This window comes from Bombina bombina, chromosome 3, assembly GCF_027579735.1.
Source record: "Bombina bombina isolate aBomBom1 chromosome 3, aBomBom1.pri, whole genome shotgun sequence".
Lineage (NCBI taxonomy): Eukaryota > Metazoa > Chordata > Amphibia > Anura > Bombinatoridae > Bombina > Bombina bombina.
Genome location: NC_069501.1, coordinates 1,139,442,589 through 1,139,462,718, shown reverse-complemented (window position 1 = coordinate 1,139,462,718; position 20,130 = coordinate 1,139,442,589). Strand labels below are relative to the sequence as shown.

General features: G+C 40.6%; 1 protein-coding gene across 1 annotated transcript in view; it reads right to left on the bottom strand.

The window, feature by feature from the left end:
* The window catches only part of XPO4 (exportin 4), a gene marked incomplete in the record, with an annotated part of 418,847 nt that overhangs the window by 55,469 nt on the left and 343,248 nt on the right, over positions 1–20,130 (bottom strand). The window contains 2 exon segments of the mRNA XM_053708521.1: positions 16,324–16,466; positions 19,171–19,347. Of these exon segments, the coding sequence (XP_053564496.1) occupies positions 16,324–16,466; positions 19,171–19,347 (320 nt within the window).

Genomic DNA, 20,130 nt, shown 5'->3' with positions numbered 1-20,130 from the left:
CCCAGTGACAGTTGAAATTATAGAATCCAACTGAGAACCAAATAATTTATTACCTTGGAAAGAAAGAGATAGCAACGTTGACTTAAAAGTCATATCTGCATTCCAAGATTTAAGCCATAAAGCTCTTCTAGCTAAAATTGCTAAAGACATATACCTGACATCAATTCTAATGATATCAAAAATGGCATCACAAATGCAATTATTAGCATGTTGAAGAAGTTTACCAATGCTATACACATTATAATCTGGCACTTGTTGCGCTAAAGCCTCCAACCAAAAAGTAGAAGCTGCAGCAACATCAGCCAAAGAAATAGCAGGCCTAAGAAGATTACCTGAACATAAATAAGCCTTCCTTAGAAATGATTCAAGTTTCCTATCTAAAGGATCTTTAAAAGAAGTACTATCTGCCGTAGGAATAGTAGTACGTTTAGCAAGAGTAGAGATAGCCCCATCAACTTTGGGGATTTTTTCCCAAAACTCCAATCTATCAGCTGGCAAAGGGTACAGTTTCTTAAACCTTAAAGGAGGAGTCAATGAAGTACCCAAACTATTCCATTCCCTAGAAATTACATCTGAAATAGCATCAGGAACTGGAAAAACCTCTGGAATAACTACATGAGGTTTAAAAACCGAATTTAAACGTTGACTGGTTTTAATATCAAGAGGACTAGACTCCTCCATATCTAATGCAATCAACACCTCTTTAAGTAAAGAACGAATAAACTCCATCTTAAATAAATATGAAGATTTGTCAGTGTCAATATCTGAGGCAGAATCTTCTGAACCTGATAGATCCTCATCAGAGATAGATCAATTAGAATGTTGGCGGTCATTTAAAAATTCATCTGATTTATGAGAAGTTTTAAAAGACCTTTTACGTTTATTAGAAGGTGGTATAACAGACAGGGCCTTCTGAATAGAATTAGAAACAAAATCTCTTACATTAACAGGAATATCCTGAACATTAGATGTTGAAGGAACAACAACAGGTAATGGATTATTACTAATGGAAATATTGTCTGCTTTTGAAAGTTTATCATGACAACTAACACAAACTACAGCCGGAGGAACAGTTACCACAAGTTTACAACAAAAGCACTTAGCTTTGGTAGAACCGACATCAGGCAGCAGCTTTCCAGAAGTAGATTCTGATACAGGGTCAGATTAAGACATCTTGCAATATGTAATAGAAAAAACAACATATAAAGCAAAATTATCAAATTCCTTAAATGACAGTTTCAGGAATGGGAAAAAATGCAAACAGAATAAGCCTCTGGTAACCAGAAGCAAAAAGAAACAAAGACTTAAATAATGTCAAAAAAACCAAGTAGGACGCCCACAAATGACAATTTTTTTGGCGCCAAAAACGTCTGCAACAAACACGAGCGTCATAGATGATGCAAAACGTAATTCTCGCGCCAAAAAAGTATTGAGCCAAAAATGACGCAATAAATTCTAGCATTTTTTGCACCCACGAGCCTAACAGCCCGCAATTTAGAAAAAAAGTCAAATGAAAAAAATTTTCAGGTAAGAAATTTATTTATATGCATTTCCCAAAAATTAAACTGACAGTCTGTAAGAAGGAAATATACTGATTAATCTGAATCATGGCAAATATAAGTATAAAACATATATTTAGAACTTTACATAAAAAGTGCCAAACCATAGCTGAGAGTGTCATAAATAAAAACATAATTTATGCTTACCTGATAAATTCCTTTCTTCTGTAGTGTGATCAGTCCACGGGTCATCATTACTTGTGGGATATTATCTGCTCCCCTACAGGAAGTGCAAGAGGATTCACCCAGCAGAGTTGCTATATAGCTCCTCCCCTCTACGTCACCTCCAGTCATTCGACCAAGGACCAACGAGAAAGGAGAAGCCAAGGGTGTAGTGGTGACTGGAGTATAATTTAAAAAATATTTACCTGCCTTAAAAAACAGGGCGGGCCGTGGACTGATCACACTACAGAAGAAAGGAATTTATCAGGTAAGCATAAATTATGTTTTCTTCTGTTAAGTGTGATCAGTCCACGGGTCATCATTACTTGTGGGATACCAATACCAAAGCAAAAGTACACGGATGACGGGAGGGATAGGCAGGCTCTTTATACAGAAGGAACCACTGCCTGAAGAACCTTTCTCCCAAAAATAGCCTCCGAGGAAGCAAAAGTATCAAATTTGGAAAATTTGGAAAAAGTATGAAGCGAAGACCAAGTTGCAGCCTTGCAAATCTGTTCAACAGAGGCCTCATTCTTAAAGGCCCAAGTGGAAGCCACAGCTCTAGTGGAATGAGCTGTAATTCTTTCAGGAGGCTGCTGTCCAGCAGTCTCATAAGCTAAACGAATTATGTTACGAAGCCAAAAAGAGAGAGAGGTAGCAGAAGCTTTTTGACCTCTCCTCTGACCAGAGTAAACGACAAACAGGGAAGACGTTTGTCGAAAATCTTTAGTTGCCTGTAAATAAAATTTAAGGGCACGAACTACATCCAGATTGTGCAAAAGACTTTCCTTCCTCGAAGAAGGATTTGGGCACAAGGATGGAACAACAATCTCCTGATTGATATTCCTGTTAGTGACTACCTTAGGTAAGAACCCAGGTTTAGTACGCAGAACTACCTTATCCGAGTGAAAAATCAAATAAGGAGAATCACAATGTAAGGCTGATAACTCAGAGACTCTTCGAGCCGAGGAAATAGCCATTAAAAATAGAACTTTCCAAGATAACAACTTTATAACAATGGAATGAAGGGGTTCAAACGGAACACCCTGTAAAACGTTAAGAACAAGGTTTAAACTCCATGGTGGAGCCACAGCTTTAAACACAGGTTTAATCCTGGCCAAAGCCTGACAAAAAGCCTGAACGTCTGGAACTTCTTGACAGACGCTTGTGTAACAGAATGGACAGAGCTGAGATCTGTCCCTTTAAGGAACTAGCGGATAACCCCTTTTCTAAACCTTCTTGTAGAAAAGACAATATCCTAGGAATCCTAACCTTACTCCAAGAGTAACCTTTGGATTCGCACCAATATAGGTATTTACGCCATATTTTATGGTAAATCTTTCTGGTAACAGGCTTCCTAGCCTGTATTAAGGTATCAATAACTGACTCAGAAAAACCACGCTTTGATAAGATCAAGCGTTCAATTTCCAAGCAGTCAGCTTCAGAGAAGTTAGATTTTGATGTTTGAAAGGACCCTGAATCAGAAGGTCCTGTTTCAGAGGTAACGACCAAGGTGGACAGAATGACATGTCCACCAGATCTGCATACCATGTCCTGCGTGGCCATGCAGGCGCTATTAGAATCACTGATGCTTTCTCCTGTTTGATTCTGGCAATCAATCGAGGAAGCATCGGGAAAGGTGGAAACACATAAGCCATCCTGAAGGTCCATGGTGCTGTCAAGGCATCTATCAGGACCGCTCCCGGATCCCTGGATCTGGACCCGTAGCGCGGAAGCTTGGCGTTCTGTCGAGACGCCATGAGATCTATCTCTGGTTTGCCCCAACGTCGAAGTATTTGGGCAAAGACCTCTGGATGAAGTTCCCACTCCCCCGGATGAAAAGTCTGACGACTTAAGAAATCCGCCTCCCAGTTCTCCACTCCCGGGATGTGGATTGCAGACAGGTGGCAAGAGTGAGACTCTGCCCAGCGAATTATCTTCGATACTTCCATCATTGCTAGGGAGCTTCTTGTCCCTCCCTGATGGTTGATATAAGCTACAGTCGTGATGTTGTCCGACTGGAACCTGATGAACCCCCGAGTTGTTAACTGGGGTCAAGCCAGAAGAGCATTGAGGACTGCTCTCAATTCCAGAATGTTTATTGGAAGAAGACTCTCCTACTGATTCCATAGTCCCTGAGCCTTCAGAGAATTCCAGACAGCGCCCCAACCTAGTAGGCTGGCGTCTGTTGTTACAATTGACCAGTCTGGCCTGCTGAATGGCATTCCCCTGGCCAGATGTGGCCGATAAAGCCACCATAGAAGAGAATTTCTGGTCTCTTGATTCAGATTTAGAGTGGGGGACAAATCTGAGTAATCCCCATTCCACTGACTTAGCATGCACAGTTGCAGTGGTCTGAGATGTAGGCGTGCAAAAGGAACTATGTCCATTGCTGCTACCATTAGTCCGATTACCTCCATGCATTGAGCTACTGACGGGTGTTGAATAGAATGAAGGACACGGCATGCACTTTGAAGTTTTGTTAACCTGTCCTCTGTCAGGTAAATCTTCATTTCTACAGAATCTATCAGAGTCCCCAGGAAGGGAACTCTTGTGAGTGGAAAGAGAGAACTTTTCTTTTCGTTCACTTTCCATCCATGCGACCTTAGAAATGCCAGTACTATCTCTGTATGAGATTTGGCAGTTTGAAGGCTTGAAGCTTGTATCAGTATGTCGTCTAAGTACGGAGCTACTGAAATTCCTCGCGGTCTTAGTACCGCCAGAAGAGTGCCCAGAACCTTTGTGAAGATTCTTGGAGCCGTAGCCAGTCCGAATGGAAGAGCTACAAACTGGTAATGCCTGTCTAAAAAGGCAAACCTTAGATACCGGTAATGGCTTTTGTGAATCGGTATGTGAAGGTAAGCATCCTTTAAATCCACTGTGGTCATGTACTGACCCTCTTGGATCATGGGCAAAAATGTTCGAATAGTTTCCATCTTGAACGATGGAACTCTTAGGAATTTGTTTTGGATCTTTAAATCCAAGATTGGCCTGAAGGTTCCCTCTTTTTTGGGAACTACAAACAGATTTGAGTAAAACCCTTGTCCTTGTTCCAACCGCGGAACTGGATGGATCACTCCCATTAATAAAAGATCTTGTACGCAGCGTAGAAACGCTTCCTTCTTTGTTAGGTTTGTTGACAACCTTGACAGATGAAATCTCCCTCTTGGGGGAGGGGATTTGAAGTCCAGAAGGTATCCCTGAGATATGATCTCTAACGCCCAGGGATCCTGGACATCTCTTGCCCAAGCCTGGGCGAAGAGGGAAAGTCTGCCCCCCACTAGATCCGGTCCCGGATCGGGGGCCCTCAATTCATGCTGTCTTAGGGGCAGCAGCAGGTTTTCTGGCCTGTTTGCCCCTGTTCCAGGACTGGTTAGGTTTCCAGCCTTGTCTGTAGCGAGCAACAGCTCCTTCCTGTTTTGGTGCAGAGGAAGTTGATGCTGCTCCTGCTTTGAAATTACGAAAGGAACGAAAATTGGACTGTCTAGCCTTGGCTTTGGCCTTGTCCTGAGGCAGGGCATGACCTTTACCTCCTGTAATGTCAGCAATAATCTCTTTCAAGCCGGGCCCGAATAAGGTCTGCCCTTTGAAAGGAATATTAAGCAATTTAGATTTAGACGTAACATCAGCTGACCAGGATTTCAGCCACAGAGCTCTGCGTGCCTGAATGGCGAATCCTGAATTTTTAGCCGCAAGTTTAGTTAAATGTACTACGGCATCTGAAATAAATGAATTAGCTAACTTAAGGAATTTAAGTTTGTGTGTGATGTCATCTAGTGTGGATGATTGAAGTGTCTCTTCCAGAGACTCAAACCAAAATGCTGCTGCAGCCGTGACAGGCGCAATACATGCAAGAGGTTGCAATATAAACCCTTGTTGAACAAACATTTTCTTAAGGTAACCCTCTAATTTTTTATCCATTGGATCTGAAAAAGCACAGCTATCCTCCACTGGGATAGTGGTACGCTTAGCTAAAGTAGAAACTGCTCCCTCCACCTTAGGGACCATTTGCCATAAGTCCCGTGTGGCGGCGTCTATTGGAAACATCTTTCTGAATATAGGAGGGGGTGAGAAAGGCACACCGGGTCTATCCCACTCCTTAGTAACAATGTCAGTAAGTCTCTTAGGAATAGGAAAAACGTCAGTACTCGTCGGTACCGCAAAATATTTATCCAACCTACACATTTTCTCTGGGATTGCAACTGTGTTACAATCATTCAGAGCCGCTAATACCTCCCCTAGTAACACACGGAGGTTCTCAAGCTTAAATTTAAAATTTGAAATGTCTGAGTCCAGTTTATTTGGATCAGAACCGTCACCCACAGAATGAAGCTCTCCGTCTTCACGTTCTGCAAACTGTGACGCAGTATCAGACATGGCCCTTGCATTATCAGCGCACTCTGTTCTCACCCCAGAGTGATCACGTTTACCTCTTAGTTCTGTTAGTTTAGCCAAAACTTCAGTCATAACAGTAGCCATATCTTGTAATGTGATTTGTAATGGCCGCCCAGATGTACTCGGCGCTACAATATCACGCACCTCCTGAGCGGGAGATGCAGGTACTGACACGTGAGGCGAGTTAGTCGGCATAACTCTCCCCTCGTTGTTTGGTGAAATATGTTCAATTTGTACAGATTGACTGTTTTTTAAAGTAGCATCAATACATTTAGTACATAAATTTCTATTGGGCTCCACTTTGGCATTAACACATATAGCACAGAGATATTCCTCTGAATCAGACATGTTTAACACACTAGCAAATAAACAGCAACTTGAAAATACTTTTCAAAGTAATTTACAAATAATATGAAAACGAACTGTGCCTTTAAGAAGCACAGAAAAAAATTATAACAGTTAAAATAATTAAGTTATAGCATCAATCTTTGTCAGAATATACAGTTTTAGCAAAGGATTGTTCCCCTCAGCAATTAAACAACACAACTTTAGCAAAGGTTTAATCCCATTAGCAAAGATAACAATTTCTGAAAGCAGGAAACAAATTACAGAATAAACGTTTTTATCTCAGTCAAACTATAATTCTCACAGCTCTGCTGAGAGAAATTATGCTGACTGAAATATTTGATGCATAGTAAAAGCGCCCCTCCCCCACACACACAGCAGTGAGGGAGAACAGAAACTGACAGAAAAAACAGATTTAAGCAACTGCCAAGTGGAAAAATAGTGCCCAAACATTTATTCACTCAGTACCTCAGTAAATGAAAACGATTTTACATTCCAGCAAAAACATTAAACATAATCTCTAGTTATTAAACAGCTTTATGTATTTCTTACAGTGTAATTCTAGTGAAGTACCATTCCCCAGAATACTGAAGTGTAAAGTATACATACATGACATTATATCGGTATGGCAGGATTTTCTCATCAATTCCATTGTCAGAAAAAAAAAATGCTACATACCTCTATGCAGATTCATCTGCCCGCTGTCCCCTGATCTGAAGTTTACCTCACTCCTCAGATGGCCGAGAACAGCAATATGATCTTAACTACTCCGGCTAAAATCATAGCAAAACTCTGGTAGATTCTTCCTCAAACTCTGCCAGAGAGGTAATAACACACTCCGGTGTTATTTTAAAATAACAAACTTTTGATTGAAGATATAAAACTAAGTATAATCACCATAGTCCTCTCACACGACCTATCTAGTTGCTGGGTGCAAGAGAATGACTGGGGGTGACGTAGAGGGGAGGAGCTATATAGCAACTCTGCTGGGTGAATCCTCTTGCACTTCCTGTAGGGGAGCAGATAATATCCCACAAGTAATGATGACCCGTGGACTGATCACACTTAACAGAAGAAATAAGACTTACTTACCAAAAGACACTCATCTACATATAGTAGATAGCCAAACCAGTACTGAAACGAGAATCAGCAGAGGTAATGGTATATAAGAGTATATCGTCGATCTGAAAAGGGAGGTAGGAGAAGAAATCTCAACGACCAATAACAGAGAACCTATGAAATAGATCCCCGATAGCATTCAATAGGCAATACTCCCTTCACATCCCTGTGTATTTCACTGCACTCTGAGAGGAAAACCGGGCTCCAGCCTGCTGCGAAGCGCATATCAACGTAGAAATCTAGCACAAACTTACTTCACCACCTCCATAGGAGGCAAAGTTTGTAAAAACAGAATTTATGTTTACCTGATAAATTACTTTCTCCAACGGTGTGTCCGGTCCACGGCGTCATCCTTACTTGTGGGATATTCTCTTCCCCAACAGGAAATGGCAAAGAGCCCAGCAAAGCTGGTCACATGATCCCTCCTAGGCTCCGCCTACCCCAGTCATTCGACCGACGTTAAGGAGGAATATTTGCATAGGAGAAACCATATGTTACCGTGGTGACTGTAGTTAAAGAAAATAAATTATCAGACCTGATTAAAAAAAACCAGGGCGGGCCGTGGACCGGACACACCGTTGGAGAAAGTAATTTATCAGGTAAACATAAATTCTGTTTTCTCCAACATAGGTGTGTCCGGTCCACGGCGTCATCCTTACTTGTGGGAACCAATACCAAAGCTTTAGGACACGGATGAAGGGAGGGAGCAAATCAGGTCACCTAAATGGAAGGCACCACGGCTTGCAAAACCTTTCTCCCAAAAATAGCCTCAGAAGAAGCAAAAGTATCAAATTTGTAAAATTTAGAAAAAGTGTGCAGTGAAGACCAAGTCGCTGCCTTACATATCTGATCAACAGAAGCCTCGTTCTTGAAGGCCCATGTGGAAGCCACAGCCCTAGTGGAGTGAGCTGTGATTCTTTCAGGAGGCTGCCGTCCGGCAGTCTCATAAGCCAATCGGATAATGCTTTTAATCCAGAAGGAGAGAGAGGTAGAAGTTGCTTTTTGACCTCTCCGTTTACCAGAATAAACAACAAACAAAGACAAAGTTTGTCTGAAATCCTTAGTAGCTGCTAAGTAAAATTTGAGAGCACGAACTACATCCAAGTTGTGCAACAAACGTTCCTTCTTTGAAACTGGATTAGGACACAAAGAAGGCACAACTATCTCCTGGTTAATGTTTTTGTTAGAAACAACTTTTGGAAGAAAACCAGGTTTAGTACGCAAAACCACCTTATCTGCATGGAACACCAGATAAGGAGAAGAACACTGCAGAGCAGATAATTCTGAAACTCTTCTAGCAGAAGAAATTGCAACCAAAAACAAAACTTTCCAAGATAATAACTTAATATCAACGGAATGTAAGGGTTCAAACGGAACCCCCTGAAGAACTGAAAGAACTAGGTTGAGACTCCAAGGAGGAGTCAAAATTTTGTAAACAGGCTTGATTCTAACCAGAGCCTGAACAAAGGCTAGAACATCTGGCACAGCTGCCAGCTTTTTGTGAAGTAACACAGACAAGGCAGAAATCTGTCCCATCAAGGAACTTGCAGATAATCCTTTTTCCAATCCTTCTCGAAGGAAGGATAGACTCTTAGGAATCTTAACCTTGTCCCAAGGGAATCCTGCAGATTCACACCAACAGATATACCAAATTATGTGGTAATTTTTCTGGTTACAGGCTTTCAGGCCTGAACAAGAGTATTAATAACAGAATCTGAGAACCCTCGCTTTGATAAGATCAAGCGTTCAATCTCCAAGCAGTCAGCTGGAGTGGGTCGAACGGACCTAGAACAAGAAGGTCTCGTCTCAAAGGTAGCTTCCATGGTGGAGCCGATGACATATTCACCAGATCTGCATACCAAGTCCTGCGTGGCCACGCAGGAGCTATCAAAATCACCGACGCCCTCTCCTGATTGATCCTGGCTACCAGCCTGGGGATGAGAGGAAACGGCGGGAACACATAAGCTAGTTTGAAGGTCCAAGGTGCTACTAGTGCATCCACTAGAGCCGCCTTGGGATCCCTGGATCTGTACCCGTAGTAAGGAACTCTGAAGTTCTGACGAGAGGCCATCAGATCCATGTCTGGAATGCCCCACGGTTGAGTGACTTGGGCAAAGATTTCCGGATGGAGTTCCCACTCCCCCGGATGCAATGTCTGACGACTCAGAAAATCCGCTTCCCAATTTTCCACTCCTGGGATGTGGATAGCAGACAGGTGGCAGGAGTGAGACTCCGCCCATAGAATGATTTTGGTCACTTCTTCCATCGCTAGGGAACTCCTTGTTCCCCCCTGATGGTTGATGTATGAACTTGGCCCTCGCTAGCTGAGGCCAAGCTTTGAGAGCATTGAATATCGCTCTCAGTTCCAGAATATTTATCGGTAGAAGAGATTCTACCCGAGACCAAAGACCCTGAGCTTTCAGGGATCCCCAGACCGCGCCCCAGCCCATCAGACTGGCGTCGGTCGTGACAATGACCCACTCTGGTCTGCGGAAGGTCATCCCTTGTGACAGGTTGTCCAGGGACAGCCACCAACGGAATGAGTCTCTGGTCCTCTGATTTACTTGTATCTTCGGAGACAAGTCTGAATAGTCCCCATTCCACTGACTGAGCATGAACAGTTGTAATGGTCTTAGATGAATGCGCACAAAAGGAACTATGTCCATTGCCGCTACCATCAAACCTATCACTTCCATGCACTGCGCTATGGAAGGAAGAGGAACGGAATGAAGTATCCGACAAGAGTCTAGAAGTTTTGTTTTTCTGGCTTCTGTCAGAAAAATCCTCATTTCTAAGGAGTCTATTATAGTTCCCAAGAAGGGAACCCTCGTTGACGGAGATAGAGAACTCTTTTCCACGTTCACTTTCCATCCGTGAGATCTGAGAAAGGCCAGGACAATGTCCGTGTGAGCCTTTACTTGAGGAAGGGACGACGCTCGATCAGAATGTCGTCCAAGTAAGGTACTACAGCAATGCCCCTTGGTCTTAGCACCGCCAGAAGGGACCCTAGTACCTATGAGAAAATCCTAGGAGCAGTGGCTAATCCGAAAGAAAACGCCACGAACTGGAAATGCTTGTCCAGGAATGCAAACCTTAGGAACCGATGATGTTCCTTGTGGATAGGAATATGTAGATACGCATCCTTGAAATCCACCTTGGTCATGAATTGACCTTCCTGGATGGAAGGAAGAAGTGTTCGAATGGTTTCCATCTTGAACGATGGAACCTTGAGAAACTTGTTCAAGATCTTGAGATCTAAGATTGGTCTGAACGTTCCCTCTTTTTTGGGAACTATGAACAGATTGGAGTAGAACCCCATCCCTTGTTCTCCTAATGGAACAGGATGAATCACTCCCATTTTTAGCAGGTCTTCTACCCAATGTAAGAATGCCTGTCTTCTTATGTGGTCTGAAGACAACTGAGACCTGTGGAACCTCCCCCTTGGAGGAAGCCCCTTGAACTCCAGAGAATAACCTTGGGAGACTATTTCTAGCGCCCAAGGATCCAGAACATCTCTTGCCCAAGCCTGAGCGAAGAGAGAGAGTCTGCCCCCCACCAGATCCGGTCCCGGATCGGGGGCCCGCATTTCATGTTGTCTTGGTAGCAGTGGCAGGTTTCCTGGCCTGCTTTCCTTTGTTCCAGCCTTGCATAGGTCTCCAGGCTGGATTGGCTTGAGAAGTATTACCTTCCTGCTTAGAGGACGTAGCCCTTGGGGCTGATCCGTTTCTGCGAAAGGGACGAAACTTAGGTTTATTTTTGGTCTTGAAAAGACCTATCCTGAGGAAGGGCGTGGCCCTTGCCCCCAGTGATATCAGAGATAATCTCTTTCAAGTCAGGGCCAAAGAGTGTTTTCCCCTTGAAAGGAATGTCAAGCAATTTGTTCTTGGAAGACGCATCCGCTGCCCAAGATTTTAACCAAAGCGCTCTGCGCCACAATAGCAAACCCAGAATTTTTTCGCCGCTAACCTAGCCAATTGCAAGGTGGCGTCTAGGGTGAAAGAATTAGCCAATTTAAGAGCACGAATTCTGTCCATAATCTCCTCATAAGAAGAAGAATTACTAATAATCGCCTTTCCTAGCTCATCAAACTAGAAACACGCGGCTGCAGTGACAGGGACAATGCATGCAATTGGTTGTAGAAGGGAACCTTGCTGAACAAACATCTTTAGCAGACCTTCTAATTTTTTATCCATAGGATCTTGGAAAGCACAACTATCTTCTATGGGTATAGTGGCGCGCTTGTGTAGAGTAGAAACCGCCCCCTCGACCTTGGGGACTGTCTGCCATCAGTCCTTTCTGGGGTCGACTATAGGAAAACAATTTTATAAATATGGGGGGAGGTACTAAAGGTATACCGGGCCTGTCCCATTCTTTACTAACAATGTACGCCACCCGCTTGGATATAGGAAAAGCTTCGGGGGGCCCCGGGGCCTCTAAGAACTTTTCCATTTTACATAGTGGTTCTGGAATGACCAGATAATCACAATCATCCAAATTGGATAACACCTCCTTAAGCAGAGCGCGGAGATGTTCCAACTTAAATTTAAAAGTAATCACATCAGGTTCAGCTTGTTGAGAAATGTTTCCTGAATCTGAAATTTCTCCCTCAGACAAAACCTCCCTGGCCCCCTCAGACTGGTGTAGGGGCCCTTCAGAAACCATATCATCAGCGTTCTCGTGCTCTACAGAATTTTCTAAAACAGAGCAGTCGCGCTTTCGCTGATAAGTGGGCATATTGGCTAAAATGTTTTTGATAGAATTATCCATTACAGCCGTTAAATGTTGCATAGTAAGGAGTATTGGCGCACTAGATGTACTAGGGGCCTCCTGTATGGGCAAGACTGGTGTAGACGAAGGAGGGGATGATGCAGTACCATGCTTACTCCCCTCACTTGAGGAATCATCTTGGGCATCATTTTTACTAAATTTTTTTATGACATAAAATACATATAGTTAAATGAGAAGGAACCTTGGTTTCCCCACAGTCAGAACACAATCTATCTGGTAGTTCAGACATGTTAAACAGGCATAAACTTGATAACAAAGCACAAAAAACGTTTTAAAATAAAACCGTTACTGTCACTTTAAATTTTAAACTAAACACACTTTATTACTGCAATTGCGAAAAAGTATGAAGGAATTGTTCAAAATTCACCAAAATTTCACCACAGTGTCTTAAAGCCTTAAAAGTATTGCACACCAAATTTGGAAGCTTTAACCCTTAAAATAACGGAACCGGAGCCGTTTTTATATTTAACCCCTTTACAGTCCCTGGAATCTGCTTTGCTGAGACCCAACCAAGCCCAAAGGGGAATACGATACCAAATGATGCCTTCAGAAAGACTTTTCTATGTATCAGAGCTCCACACACATGCAGCTGCATGCCATGCTGTCCTCAAAAACAAGTGCGCCATACCGGCGCGAAAATGAGGCTCTGACTATGATTAGGGAAAGCCCCTAAAGAATAAGGTGTCTAAAACAGTGCCTGCCGATATAATCATATCAAAATACCCAGAATAAATGATTCCTCAAGGCTAAATATGTGTTAATAATGAATCGATTTAGCCCAGAAAAAGTCTACAGTCTTAATAAGCCCTTGTGAAGCCCTTATTTACTATCTTAATAAACATGGCTTACCGGATCCCATAGGGAAAATGACAGCTTCCAGCATTACATCGTCTTGTTAGAATGTGTCATACCTCAAGCAGTAAGAGACTGCACACTGTTCCCCCAACTGAAGTTAATTGCTCTCAACAGTCCTGTGTGGAACAGCCATGGATTTTAGTTACGGTGCTAAAATCATTTTCCTCATACAAACAGAAATCTTCATCTCTTTTCTGTTTCTGAGTAAATAGTACATACCAGCACTATTTTAAAATAACAAACTCTTGATTGAATAATAAAAACTACAGTTAAACACTAAAAAACTCTAAGCCATCTCCGTGGAGATGTTGCCTGTACAACGGCAAAGAGAATGACTGGGGTAGGCGGAGCCTAGGAGGGATCATGTGACCAGCTTTGCTGGGCTCTTTGCCATTTCCTGTTGGGGAAGAGAATATCCCACAAGTAAGGATGACGCCGTGGACCGGACACACCTATGTTGGAGAAAACTGAATTGTGGGTGTGGTGGAGGGTGTATTTATAGGCATTTTGAGGTTTGGGAAACTTTGCCCCTCCTGGTAGGAATGTATATCCCATAAGTCACTAGCTCATGGACTCTTGCCAATTACATGAAAGAAAGTTACATGATCTAATGGGTTAGAGAATGTCATTTTAAGGTAACTGTAGATTACCGAGTGTTTAACCCCAGCAAAAGAGGTTAACTACACAGTATAAATACTACTCAGAACATGCAGAGTGTACTGCTGGTCCAGAGTGCAAAACACAGCTGATCTAATCAGCAGGGCTAGTCCCACAACTGCAGATTTTACTATAATGGCCCTTTAAATCAGTGCTTAATTTATAACGAAAGATTCTGAATCTCCAGCTTCTTTATTTTAAGCAATGAAAGACAGTTTTTGAATACTGTATTTTTACTCTTAGTATGGCAAGTTTTCCATTTGGGCTAATCTGTCTACGTTAATGAGCTTGTGCACTGCAGAAAGCCAAAATATAAGACTTACTGAAGTCTTCCCTCATTTACAAAATAAGGTTCAGGAAAACAAAATACAAACATTGTACTCCAGTGAGGTGAAAAGAAAGAAGGTGGTGTAGGAGCTACCTATAAGGTCATGAGCTAAAATCCCTGTATTGTTTTTATAACCTCAAAATAAAGACATGAACATAGAAAAAAACAAGGGGGTGGGACAAGCGCTCCAAATGTGGAGCTGACCAAATGTAATAGTAACTGGAAAAAATATGTATGCTATAAATAAGTTAAAGGATACCCAAGATAGATGTAAGACATTTAATATATATCAACAAAATACAAATGAGTATGTTAAAAGTATATTTCTGTATAAAAAATATATTTCACTAAATAGCGATGCCGGCATCTAACCAATGAATTGTCTAAAATAATGTATGTTAAAAGAATCAATTATACGACATAAAAGGCAGTAATATCTGTTGAGTGTCTACCTCAAATGATCAGACTACTGATATTTATAAACAGCGAGCAAGCACACATACATATGAACAAATAATGTGTTGTATATACAATATAGCTTAAAAATAAGAAGCAGATAAAAGAGGACAATACTTATACTGCATGTGTCTGAACTAAATGTGGTTCTGCTGTGCACAGACTTGGATGTTGCTAGATCCTGAAACCGGGGAGCAAAGGAAACAAACCAGGTTCACTGTCCGTGAGCGAAAATTTAACTGCCGATTGTTCCGTAGGCAGTGACATCACGTCACCTGACTGGGCTAGGTGATCCAATAGTTACCAGAAAAGACTTTGTATCCGTCTGTGTAACAAGGTGTAATCATAAAACTTCAAACAAGGTTTCATACAAAGCCCCAAAAAGAACGAAAACGAAAATAAGAACCCCAATTGAGGATCCACTATCATCAATTGTAATACAAGAGTCTTCCTTGTTACACAGACGGATATACAGACAGATACAAAGTCTTTCACAGACATATGCAGTATAAGTATTGTCCTATTATCTGCTTCTTATTTTTAAGCTATATTGTATATACAACACATTATTTGTTCATATGTATGTGTGCTTGCTCGCCGTTTATAAATAGCAGTAGTCTGATCATTTGAGGTAGACACTCAACAGATATTACTGCCTTTTATGTCGTATAATTGATTCTTTTTAACATACATTATTTTAGACAATTCATTGGTTAGATGCCGGCATCGCTATTTAGTGAAATATATTTTTAATACAGAAATATACTTTTAACATACTCATTTGTATTTTGTTGATATATATTAAATGTCTTACTCCAGTGTGGTGAGTCATGACACAACAGAGAAGAAAACCTTGCAATGTAATTTAAAGGGACATTCAACAGTGACTAAATGCTAGATATAAGCCAAGAATAAATCTTGAAGAAATAAAGTAATGAGCTCAACCATGTTGAAACCTGTGTCTCCTTTCCTAATCTCATCTGCTGAGGACAATTAGGGACACAAAGTGTGCAAACAACAATTGTGTGCAATATTAAAGTAACTATTGTACTGTATAGAATCTCAGGGGAACCATCCATTTTCAGATTTAAATGACAGGAAAAGGGGGCAAAATAAATCATGAATGAATACTGCAATGTTGTTTTAATTCACATAATTAAAGAGATATAAAACCCAAAATCTCTATCATGATTCAGATAAAGCATGCGATTTTAAACAATTTTCTAATTTACTTCTGTTATAAAATGTTCTCAATTTTCATTATCTTTTGTTGAAAAGCAGGGACGTATGCTTAGGAGATGGCCCATTTCTAGAGCATTATATGGCAGCAGTTTTGCAAGAATGTTATCCATTTGCAAGAACACTAGAGGGCAGCACTATTTCCTGACATGTAGTGCTCCAGATGCCTACCTAGGTATCTCTTCAACACTGAGTATCATGAGAACAAAAGCAAATTTGATAACAGAAGTAAATTAGAAGCTTTTTTTTTAAATGCTATGCTCTGTATGAATCACAAAAGAAAATGTGCGGGTTTTGTATCCCTTTAAACATTCTATATTAAAATCTTTAAGTGTTTAACGTCCCTTTAAGATAAATCAATATATACACACACACTGCATTATTAGTGTAAGTTTAATATGACTGTGGGTAACCCTGTACCTTGTAAGCAGGGGTATGCAGTGGTCTGAGGCAATACGACCCAGCATACCCACGCTGGCAAGCTGGTCAGAAAACAAGTCCCTATCATCTTCTTGGATTTCATTAATTTCTTCTTCTTCCCGCGAGGCCACACCATTGGCAGTCTGAACAAAGATACACATGATAAAGGTGAGAATAGTGCTTTATGTTGAAATGTGAATATTTCATAATCGCGGTCAAGATATTAGTGATATTCGGTAGTAATAAAATTTATACAGATCAGAAATATACATCAGAGTGAAAATCTTTTTAAAAGGGATAGAATAGTGCAATAATACAAACTGTAATACATAAGTGCTTTCCTCTATATGTTTAACACCTCTGCGGTGGTTAAACTCCACTGTGGAGACATAATGTTCAGAAGCAGCAATGCACTGGGGCACCTGAGCAGACAAACGACAAGTTTAACCGCTCTGCAGGTGTTAGACACATATATAGAGGCAAACATTGTTGCAATGATAAAACATACACTTCATTATTCTGCTATTAAAAGTATATGGAAACATACAACCTTTATAGTAAGGCATTTAAATCATGACTGGTATACAAAGAGCAGATAAACATGTATCACTTCATGCCTGAGATTAGGTATAGCAAAAAAATCAATCCATGAGGATTCAAAAAAATTGTACAAATGATGAAAGAAATCTGTGAGGTCTATGTTTATTGCATGTGACTATTAGCACCTGTTACTGATATCTCTATGAAAAACAAAACGACAACAAAATGTGAACAACAAAACGTGCTATTTGAACAGCATTCCAAGCCAATATGGCTGCACGAAGAGCAAGCACATTTTTTTTGCAACATTTTACTCACTGGCAGATGAGCCACATATATATCTTACTTTTAAATAGCTTGAAGTCTTCGTTTTGACGTGAGTTGCAGTTTGAGTTAGAAATGGATATAAAAATAATTGCTGCTTATTTTACAGGCCACAGAAGAACAGAACCTGTGTATTTTAGCCTTGTTGTGCAGGATATCCGTTACTTGATAGAGGAATCTTACTCCCTGCATTCATTATATTAGGTTTTGAGGTAGCACAAAGTCAAAACAAAATAAGAAAATAACGCAACAGTGCTAATGCACAATATACAAAAATGTAATTTCCCAGCACAAGGAAATCTGAATAAGGAACATCCATTAATGACGCTCAAGAGCAGGGTGGGTATAAAGGCCAAGAATGTGAGAGAAAAGCCGCGGCACACGAACCCTCCTGCAGCTCACATCCCTAGATTCTTCTCTCTGCTTAATCTAAACCACCAAACACTTCTCTTTTGGTAACTTCAAAGCTGCAGCTGCCCATTACAAGAAGCTTCACATCTATTTGTAAGCCCTGACCACCGCTTTGAAACCAAACAAGTAAAGCTCAAGAATGCCAGCTGTGCATTAATTTGCAACTTTGAGTTAAATATCTTATTTGATAGAGATCAACTTCACCATTGCACAAAAGGCAAAGCTTGATCCAAGTTACAAGTAGCTGTCCTGCTAGCATCCCTCTGCCTTTATGTTATGGTATTTTAGTTTAAGAGGACATAAGAGCAGTACTTTGTTACTCAACTCAGCTGATCATGGTTAATCTCGATGGGTCATTAGTGATGCCAAAAAGGGCTCAGGCAAATAATCGGTAGGTAGCGTAGCACTCCAGTGAAAGATATATATATATATATATATGTATGAAATATTGAAGAAAATATACAAATGGACTAATCCAGCACCTACTTAAAAGGACACAAAAATAAAGAATATACTGTTGTGCATATAATCACGAGGAGCCCAAGAATCTCAGCAAAACAGAAAAATGTTTATTGCTTAAGGCATATTTATATAGACATAATGCAACATAAGATGTAATACATACTGCTAAAGAAAAATAAAGCAAGATACAAATGTGAGCAATCCTAAATAGTAGACAGATATGAAGCCCTTATTACAGATTACCGGAATAAAAGTCCAGAAGTATACCACCTTGATGAATAGTAATGGGTATATTGTCCACACAAAGTGTTACAAAGAAGTAGATTGTGTCCAGTAATTATCAGATATCTTATGTTGCATTATGTCTATCTAAATATGCCTTAAGCAATAATTCTTGGGCTCCTCGTGATTATATGCACAACAGTATATTTTTTAATAAATAGGTGCTGGATTAGTCCATCTGTATATTTTCTTCAATATTTCTTAAACTTAAATTGAGGACTCCGTGCACTAGGTGACCTGACAGTATTTAAAGTTCAGGAACCCTGTTACTTGGGACACTAATAACCATTTTAGATATATTTATATATTACACAACCTTAGCACTCCCTGTAAGGTAACAATAGCCGGTGCAGAGTCTCCAAACACACTCCAAAGAAATAACTTGCACCCGGTTTCTTCAATAAGGATGTTACCACTTTACATATTGTGGTACACTTCACACACAAAAACATCCAAGGTAGATAGGTGGATGATCAGTGGTAACATCCTTATTGAAGGAACCAGGTGCAAGTGATTTCTTTGGAATATATATATATATAATTTGACTTATAGTAGTATAAAATTAGAGATTTGGGAGATTGCAGAGATTTGAAAAGTTGCCGGTTTGTTGTATGCTTTCAGTTTGCAAATATTTATGGCCCTAACTCTATCAAGCCTACGGGCAGATCCTTCTTGCTCTTGGAATAATAATTCTGTGGATGTTTCTATCTACAAAATATTATAACTCCAGTTATGAATAATAAGTATAACCGTATATAAAAAAATATAAACACACACCACCACACACAAAACAGGGTACAGGTTTAGTTTGCTAAAAAATAAGCTTACCAAGTTTCTTGTGCCTTCAGGAGCTGCTAAATGGCACTGAATGTAGGAGTTAAAAACCTGGACGGCATGCTGAGTAAAGAATCCTTTGTGGAAATGTTTATCATCTTGTACCAAGGTAAGCCAGGACTCCAGTAGCTTGTCATATGCTTCCATGTACACCATGTCATCTTTATCAAGCTGTAGGAAAATAAATGATCAGTCACTAACAGTCTCACATTCATAAAGTTGTGAAATTAAAGGGACAATAGACTCCTGATCCAGTGCATTGGTTAATATTGCTTTGCATAATACAGTTTGCACAATGCATTTAATCAGAAATGCGTGTTACTGTTATATAGTACAAATACATGTAAATCTATATGAACGCTAAGGCATGACTTTTTTAGGCATCCAAATCTGTAATCCAAGAATTAGAATAAAAGGGCAAAGTCTACAACAAACTGCAATTTAACAAATCAAATGAGAGCACGAGCGAGAGAGAACGAACGAGAGAGAACCAAAGAGAAAAAGAGGGGGGGGGGGGGGGGGGGGGGAGAAGAGAGAGAGAAAACAGAAAGAGAGAGAGAAAGAGAGAGAGAGAGAGAGAAAAAGAAAGAAAGAGAGAGAGAGAAAGAGAGAAAAAGAAAGAAAGAGAGAGAGAGAGAGAAAAAGAAAGAAAGAGAGAGAGAGAAAGAAAGAGAGAGAGAGAAAGAAAGAGAGAAAGAAAGAGAGAGAGAAAGAGAGAAAGAAAGAGAAAGAGAGAGAAAGAAAGAGAGAGAGAGAGAGAAAAAGAGAGAGAGAGAGAGAGAGAAAGAGAGAGAGAGAAAGAGAGAGAGAGAGAGAGAGAGAGAGAAAGAGAGAGAGAGAAAGAGAGAGAGAAAGAGAGAGAGAGAAAGAGAGAGAGAGAAAGAGAGAGAGAGAAAAAGAGAGAGAGAGAAAGAGAGAGAAAGAGAGAGAAAAAGAGAGAGAGAGAGAGAGAGA